This window comes from Ruditapes philippinarum, unplaced genomic scaffold (assembly GCF_026571515.1).
Source record: "Ruditapes philippinarum isolate M1 unplaced genomic scaffold, ASM2657151v2 ctg5525_1_1_1_1, whole genome shotgun sequence".
Taxonomy (NCBI): Eukaryota; Metazoa; Mollusca; class Bivalvia; order Venerida; family Veneridae; genus Ruditapes; species Ruditapes philippinarum.
Genome location: NW_026852412.1, coordinates 10,790 through 20,587, shown reverse-complemented (window position 1 = coordinate 20,587; position 9,798 = coordinate 10,790). Strand labels below are relative to the sequence as shown.

The window sequence follows — 9,798 nt, the reverse complement described above, 5'->3', positions numbered from 1 at the left end:
TCATAAGCAGTTTAAACTATTTACCATTGATGTCAGGTTTAATTGTGCCGCGATCGTTTTGATTTAAATTAATGATACTTAAAAGCCGGAGTTTTAAGATCATTCTAGTATATATTTATAGTTTTATCCTCCACAACCTTACGATATAGTGATTAATATATCTAAAAAAATGTTTGATTTATTTTAAAACTACGGTAAATTAGAATGTAAAAAAAAATCACGTTATAAAATCAAATGCACTTATTTCACCTTAGATCTCGTCAATGACTCGGAAACAAGTTGCAGAACAAAAAAAACACCATACCACTTAGCATATGTATGCGGGCAGACAATTTGCATTGAAATACCTCCGCATCTTTAGACTGATAAGCCAATTCGGCTTGTATACACACCTGTGGAAGGGTAATTACGGACTGAGAGCCAAGCTGTATGAAACACATCTGTGGTTCTCTCAAGTAAAAGGCTGGCTCCTGAGCATTACCTTTATGTGTGTGTTTATTTTATCACTTAATGCTCAGCATAATGAAAAGCAAATACATACTGTCTGTAACCGTGTTAGATATATGGAAGTTATATTTTTGAAATAAAAACTTCATGCTTATTATCTCTACAAGGATTTATTCTATATTTTAATTGTTTGATAAAAGGAAATGTTTGTTGGATTTATTTATTTGTGATTTTTGGATTAATTTGTTAAATAGATAACATGAAGAACGGATGTGTTTGATACAAAATCCCTTTTTATAACAACCGGTACAGATTTTATCTAAACTAGCCGGATATTATCACTGTCTGTATAAGCCGGGGAGGAATCCCTGTATATAGTTTACAGAATGAGTGGACGGAAAAGATCGGAGTACAATATAGTACTATTAGGGGCGCTAGGAGTTGGAAAATCTGGTGAGAATATTTTCATATGTTCCAGTAAATTCTAATAGTTGTCTGCAACTGTTTTATTTTTAATCATATCAACATTAGAAGAAAAGGGATTTGTAGCTTTCTTTGATAAAAATAGTTATAGAACTAATAAGCTAGCGACCCATGACCTCCCCTCACCCTCGCCATAATCCCGTTACCTGGACCTTTTTTAACAGATTATTAACGTTATAAGAATATGAAATAAATGTTGGCGTCTGGATTATTTCAAGAAAACAACATTTTTTATTGAATATGACGAATCTCTCAAGGTAAAACACGTAATAAGAAAGTATAGGCCAATAACAATCCAGTTTTGATGATGGATTATACCGTTAATATGTTAACAACATGCTGGTAAATGAATTGGAAACCTTTTTATTATCTGGTAGCGGACGCTATATTCTTGGCACTATTAAATAGAAGTACTTTGTTTACACTTTTGGCAGCACTTCACACATACTCTATGATGTCATAAATTCTGTTTAATAAATCAAAATAATTCTTGTCTAGAAAAATCATACAAGAAAAGATACACAGGTAGCGTTCACTTTATAGTAAATTTGTTATGTACGCTATCTTTAGGAAACCAGATAAGCATGTTTCAAGGCAAATTAACGGTTCAAAAATTCTCTTATTTCAAGAAAATGCTCGTGAGAAAAAAAAACGAAAAATGAATAAAAGGCATGATAGGCATGGTACTTGTGTTGTAACTAAAGATGGTTGAAATGGAGACAAATTTGTTATACATATATCTAGAAATTGAATATTAAGATTTGTTTACATTTCTAAGAACAGAACTGAACAGAACGTGAATTTATGAAGTGTGGTATACATTTCTTTCAAAATTCACGATACAACAGTTATTATTAAACCTAAATTGAAACTGAATGTAAACTGTATCTATGCATACAGTATCAAGTAAAAGCAATACTATTATAGAGACTAATGCAACTATAAACATGTAGCCTACTTAGACTCTATAACTATAATTTTAATAGTGGAATTTTTTTTTATTATATAATTTCATCGGTGGTTTTGTATTTGGTACCTTATAGTAAGCCTTAGAGTGTTTAATTATTTTTTTCTGAAAAATATCGTGCGGTGTTACACATGTATACATGATTTCCTGTTAGTGTTCAGAGGAAATAAGATATTTCAAACTAAGAGATATGTTAACAGTGTAGTTTACAGTCTGTGTATTTCATCAAGACCAAGAAATGGAAAAACATTAACATTACTGGCATATTATTATGTTAAACATGATATCGATCAGTTTTTGTCAGACAAGCCTTCATATAAGTTGATAATAGCTACATCTAGATTTTACACAGTAAACTGGCACGAAAATATACGAAATACAATTCACATTATTGTTATTATTAAGCAGATCATGTTATGTGTGGAGAGATTTTATTTGCAATAAAACATCCTGCCAAGAAGTATCAGTGTCATAGAGAACAACTAAAGTAATCCTTTTTCTTGTGATTTAATATACCTAACACATGGATGGGTACGCAGTTGGCAAATGCTCTAAACTTCGTCAGAATATAAAGTTTCATTGAATTATCAGTAGGTGCATCTTCACTGATACCAGGTTGTAATTACTGGTATTATATGATTGGAAAATGATAAATTAGAACGTGTGTACAATTTGGAGATATACAGTGTAATTTGTTAGTCACGTATACGAATTTTACCTATATTCAAAGTACTTCCATGTCAATACATGATATTGATCAAACGATTTTGAAAAGACTTAGTACCACATACGATTTATTTAAAACCTTATTAAATATGACCAATGAACTTTCAGAGTTTGCATCACGTGATGTTCAATTAAAAATAATTATTAGAGACAATGTTATCAATTTAGCCACTTTCTCATTTAAAGAGCCCCAAAAGTCAAATGCAATCATTTCAGTCTAAAGAATATAATATCAAAAATATGTCATACTTCATTTAGCCTAATTTCATTTTTGTGTGTCCAAAAAATCTATATCGATCACATCTTTTGTACTTAGAGTAACAAAGTGATATACTGTTGAAAGCAATACTGATTCTATTGAGTATCTAATTTGACTGCGTTAAAATAATATAAGGTTTTTGTATGTTATGAAGTACCATAACTTGCTTTCATAAAGACAAATATTAAAGCCATGAAAAGTTTATTATTATTACACCATTGCGCTACTATCACCATTATAACACCAGTGATAGCAAAATACATATTTTTCCTGAATATAAATAATTTAAATTTTGTCTTTTTACTACTAAAAATGTCAGAACACACAAAAAACAACGAAAAAAAAGATGTGGTAGACAAGACAAGTTTTATTTGCACATATGTTTCGAATTGAATTTGCACATGAAAGTTTGGTGCATCATTTAATAAGTCGTCTTTATATAATTCATTCAACATGTACTATATGTCTAAAACGTATACGGTAATTACGAATGGGTATGATTATAATGAGTTTTAGATAGTCAGTAAACAGACGTTATACAGTCACTTTGTTGCCAAATATGTTGCCGTCAGCAATGATTATTATGTTTTCCTTACTGTCTATTATTTTACTATCATCGACAACAATTAAACCAACATTAATTACATAAACACTTTTCATCTATTTCATAACAAGGTAGCTTGTTTACTCTTTTGACACTTCTTTCCTCTACATTTAGTTAATGATGTAAAAGTCTGCTTAATAAATCAACGTATAGGTTTTATGAAGCTTGGTTTGTTGTTGTTTTGTTTTCCTTCCTTCTACTTTAATGTCTCGTCTAAATGACTATGTTGATTGAACCCGACTTACTGCAAGCATGATAGAAGAATTATCTTATTATACTCTTGTTTAAAGGTTAGGTAGTATGAAGATATTGAATGAGTATTTCATTAAACTATTATATCTTTAATGTTTTTGTGGAGAAAGAGTTATCCCTCGGAAGCATTCACAACAAAATTACATGGAAATTGCAGACTTGGTTTGATTGAATCTATATGTACTCAATGCTCAACACTTAATAATGCTGGCATCAATGATCCCGAAGGACCAGAAAAATATAACAACACTGAAGTGAAGTATGGGGCAACTTTTTACAGCTGCCACACAGCACTTGCCACCTGCTGTTGTGAAGTTTAAAATTCGGTAACAAAGTGATCCCTCTGAAGCATTAATCACAACAAAAGTATATGGAAATTGCAGACTCGGTTTGATTTAGTCTGTACGTGAGGGATAATGTATAAATGCAAATGTAATAAATCCGTCACGCCCCCTAGCACCGGCTTGAGCGGTACTCAATTGTCAACAAATGCTGGCATCAATGATCATTTCGCACTTTAGAAATGGCTTTCTGTAATATTTCGAAAAAGTGGACGATATACACAAATAAACTTTTATATTCAATGCAAATATTAATGTTACCTTCTATAATCGTCGAAGGGTTTTTATAAAGTTCTCTCTTGTGGTTGAGACTGTAAAAACACACAGAGGCAGCAAAATAAATAAATAATCAACACAAAGACAGAAGTTAGGTTTTCACTCTACAACTGTAATTCAAATCTTCAGTGCATTTCATAAATATACAAAACCGTCAAAATCATGAAACAAACGATGAATGAGAAAATGAAGAATGAATATATATCAATACACATATATAAGTAAATTACCTGTAAAAACACACAGAGGCAGCAAAATAAATAAATAATCAACACAAAGACAGAAGTTAGGTTTTCACTCTACAACTGTAATTCAAATCTGCCGTGCGCATGCGTGGCGGAAAATCATGAGCGAAAAAATGAGGCCCGTCACCAGTTGCTATAGTTAGTGTCTGATATATGATGAATGATATAATGAGGCTATGGGAGTAAATATGAGATGAAAAATGGATGGATAAGGAAGAATATATTTATAAGAAATGCACTATATCTCATATTGGATATAATAATGGTAAAGTATATACATGTATATATAATGACAAATGACCCTGTGACATTAATTAATAATTAATGTAATTAGAGTGTTACTAAACTCCAATTCATCAAATGATGTGACAGCATGTATATAAGCTTTTGCTGGGTGCATACCTATGGTTCATTGTGACTAGGTACTAGTACTGTTGGGACAGTGGTTAGTGAAGGTCCCTTTCACTTCTTGACCTTTCATTTTATATACGAAGATACTATTTAGAAAAAAAACAACCTTATTACTACCTTTACACACTGTATCTTGTTAAATTGTTACATACGAAAACTACTGTCCCCACCTGTTCCATATATTTCTTTCATTATAGCTATAGTCATTCTATGTTATTGGATATAGTTTGAATATATAATTAAAATGCCCACAATTAGAAAAAATCTTTTTGATCATGCTGTTGCATTTATGTGACCTGATTCTAAATAAAAGTATTTGTTGTTGTTGTTGTTGTTGTATAATCTTCTTTATTGTAAATATCAAGTCTGGTTTATATTAGATTTTTACATATTTTCTTCTTTTTCAGCATTGACAGTGAAATACATTACAAAAAGATTCATCATGGAGTATGATCCATATATAGGTAAAATTTTAAAGTCAAAAAATTTCTTACAATCTATTTTCACTTAGTAGATCAAGTAACTCCCTTTACCATTTTTCCCAACATTAAACTAAAGTCCCAAATCATTTTGATCTCAATAATGAATAAATATATCAATACTAAATACTAGTACATTTGTTCACCAATAACCGTTTGTTTTATTCACCATTTGTTGGGTGAAGTACTTTTCCGATGTGTACGCTTAAAATTTCAATTGTATTGCAGTAACCTTTTTACTATTATTTTTATTATCATTGTTGTTCTTTATTTCTAAAGAGGATATTTATACTAAACACGAAGATGTTGATGGACAGGAGTTCATTGTAAACGTAATGGACACGTATGAAAAGGTAAATTATATAACGTTTTACTCTTCAAACGTAGAAGAAAACAATTAAAGGTATACCACACCTCATGAAGGTAAAAAGATGGAACGACAGAAAATGAGAAATTAATAACCTTAGAAGAAAAAATGAAAAGAAAAACAAAAAACTCGATGATTAAAACATGTTTCATATATGACATATGTATTTACATCAGTGTGTGTGGCAATATGATGGTTAAAGTCATGGTTCGGAAGCATATAAATTTTTATGCATAAGAACGCATGTATCTTTTACCTTTAATATTTTCATATAATCTGCATTTTATAAATGATGTAAAAATTTACGCAAAACTATATTCGTTTATGTACCAGTTTTAGTAAATTTGATTTGCTAAGTTTGATTGAAAGCAGTTGACAAAAGGCACGAAAGCATATGATATCGACCACACTACACCTATCAATCAATCAAACTATAGTATTTAAGTGTGTGAAATCAAAGTAAAGTATATATAATGCATCATCAAAGTTAACATAACGCACCAAAGTAAAATGTACATAATATAAATAAACAGAGACCAATTTATATGTGCAATAATGATAATGTTGTAGACTTTCCTAAAACCATACACTCCATTATTTAATGATAAGAGCTGTAAGTATGTAATATTATCAATCACAATTTCAGGATGATTCAAACAGTCAGAGATATTTGAGATGGGCGGACGCGTTTATTGTTGTGTACAGCATAACAGATAGACCTAGTTTTGAGATAGCTCGGCAGTACCTGCAGAAAGTCTCTGAACATTTACGTATCTCCAATAAAGATTGCCCTATTGCCCTCGTAGGCAATAAAAGTGATCTCGAGCGTTACAGGTATTATACTTCATAGTTAAATACAATGTTGAATAGACACAAACTTCTGATAATTATTCACTTTTATTTCATCTCCATGATAGGGAGTGGAAGTTTTTAAGAGTTGAAAGATCATATATAATAATCACATGGAACAGAATGTGAACATTTTGTTAGAGGGAAACGTTTTCATGCTTTTGAATGCAAAATTTATAAGCAATATATGTACCAAAATCTGTTAATATGTGTTGGCTTTACAATGAAATACTTGTATTTGACATGTTTTAGGTTGACACGAGAATATCCGAATGTAAAAGACCAATGAAAAAAATGACACATATATAATATTAACAATTTAGTACTTCATCCTACATTATTCATTATCAACTTTCAACTTAAAGTAAATTATCGTTAAGCTATCACATTTTTGCATATTTTGACACTAATTAAATGCGCTTATGTTTTACTTCCAGTAGTTTTTTTTTTCTTTCATTAAGTTCACAAGTTCGTGTAAATATAATTATGTTAGAGTGATTAACTTCAACTACATAAAAATATATGTTTTAGTACATGTATATTACAACAAATAATATGATCTATAACTAATGATACCATCTATTTACAGACAAATTAGTAAAGCTGATGGTCAAACATTATCGTGTGAATACGATGGTATATTTTACGAGTGTTCGGCAGCTGAGGAGTATGAATATGTAGAAGACATTTTCTATGGACTTGTACATTCAATACAACGGCAACGAGGAGAACGAAGTCTAGCTTATTCACCATTGTTTATAACGGAGGACAAATATCACTCTATGCAAAGAAATAGACCACGCTCGCCAAGAAGTAGTACGGAAAAGAAAGAAGACAAAGCACAGAATAAGAAAAATCCGACCAGCTTTAAACTGTTCAATAAAAGTTTTAAGATATTCAATTAACGAAACAGTGCAGTGCTAAAACGCAAAACAAAGTGTGGAAAACCCTCTACGTAAAGGAAGTGTATAAATGAAAAATTTATATCATTCGAATGGAGTTATAGAAGTTCCTAGATGTGATTGCTGATTGAATAAACCAGACCAAACAAATTAAAAGGATATCAAATAATAATACCGCTCCGGTGTAATTAAGATAAACGTATTCTTTGTAATTGACTTTTACGATTGTACTAAAAAGAAAAATGATGACTTTGTAAATAATGAAAGTACAAATAGTACTAGTATATTATGTTTCTTGAAATATTAGCGCTGGCGCTACAAATGAATTCCAAACTTGCAGACATAAAAATATGATAAAACAAGTATAATTATCAATCAGTGGGTATGTTCCAAATATGTTGACAAGATTTAAAATGTTATAAAATTTGCTTAGAATTTAAAACAATGAATATTATGATTACATAATATGCTTGATATTTTTATGCATATTATATGATATGTAACTTTTATTTGTTTCAATATTGAATTGCTGTTAAGATGTGAGAATTTTTTAAATGCCCATACCAAGTTTAAAAAATAATAAGGAGGGGACTGGAAGCCTAGAACACTTACTGAAATTAAATTACTATAACTATTTTTGCACCAAATATTTTATTTTCCGATGTTATGTCATATTCTTTCGATGTTATTATATTCAAACTAAACAAATACTGACCATCTATCGTATATTTTATTCCAGTGTAAAATCATCAGAGTTATATTCCTTTAACTTTCACCTAACACGCAATTTTATATTCAAGTCTGTAGGACGACTGTCTTCATGATTATAAGGACATTCAGAATTTTGATCTAGTCAAAGTGACTGGAGTAACCTGGGATTGTAAGATTCTTAAACTTTAATGAAAACATATGCAGTTGAAATATAGATTTTAAATAAACGATATTTTTCTTACTCGACTTCGTTTTTATTGACGTATTATAAAAGAGTACAGTAAATTGAGCGAGAAACTTCTGTTAAACTTTGAAGTTACTACAGATAATGCCAATCATTCCTGCTAAATTGATGAGTACATAAATAGATGACTTATTCTTCTTACAACAAACTTTTTTAAAGTGTTCCAGAAACAATTTATTATTGTTGTGGCATTACATAGACAAATATTGTTTTGGCAACGAACTTTGGCAAAAGTCATATTTCAAAAATGGCTAAAAATATTTCAAAGAAGAATATTTTCCGAGAATCGAGTTTCCTACCTTTAAAGAATCAATTTACTATTTATGTTCCAAATACCATACCTGTACACGTATAAAGGTGTGTCAGAAACGTTTTCTTTCAATGTATGTACTTTGTTATAAAACCAAAGTATATATATTGTGTTCTTACTGTTTTGATATTCTGTTGTGTTATTTTTTATTACAGAACAGAACAGAAAATTATTTGTTAAACTTGAACATTTACAGTTAATTATTACATACATTTACATTTATAATTAACGTTAAGTAATGTTGCTTTGTTTTGTATTATATAATACTATTTTCACATCGTAGTCTATGAAACAGATTTGTTAACTAGTTCACATACTTTCGAGAAGTAACTTATACTTTTAAACTCAGATTTCTTTTAAACTCACATATGTTGGGTAATGACATTACGTGTCAATTTTGTATTTCATTAACAGAAGATGAAAAGTATTCACTTAAACATTTCTTGCATACCTTCATGTTCCATGTGAGGCCAATCAGTCTTCGACAGACCATTAGAGAAATATTATATTATCTATATTTCACGAAGAAATAAATCGAATATTATAAGCTTCATTGTTTGATAAATGAGAGGATCATTCTATGAGTTGAGAGATTTTAATTGCCATAAAACTTGCTGCCAAGAAGTGTCAGTGATACGAAAACGCAATAAAGGAATTATAATATACATTAACACACACACAGAGGAATACGAAACAAATATTGCACCTGTTGAAAATACTTCTAACATGTTGCAGCTTTAGTTTACATTAAAATAATATAAATTATCCTGCTAAACAATCTACATATGATATATGATAAAACTACACTGTGCTGATTTCCGTTGTTCAAAATGAACAAACTATCAACGATCTAGTAAAATAACATATTTGTTCCCTTCATAACAATTTTATGAGAGTCCTGTTACTAAATTGTATCCAGGAAAAT

General features: G+C 30.0%; 1 protein-coding gene across 1 annotated transcript; it reads left to right on the top strand.

Moving 5' to 3' along the window:
* The first annotated feature begins 347 nt into the window (after positions 1-347).
* Positions 348-8,560, top strand: LOC132759642 (ras-like protein family member 12). Its single transcript, XM_060751454.1, has 5 exons — positions 348-900; positions 5,419-5,475; positions 5,770-5,843; positions 6,504-6,691; positions 7,296-8,560. Exons 1-5 carry the CDS (start codon positions 834-836, stop codon positions 7,609-7,611), a joined length of 702 nt encoding a protein of 233 aa, XP_060607437.1. The 5' UTR covers positions 348-833; the 3' UTR covers positions 7,612-8,560.
* Positions 8,561-9,798: the final 1,238 nt, after the last annotated feature.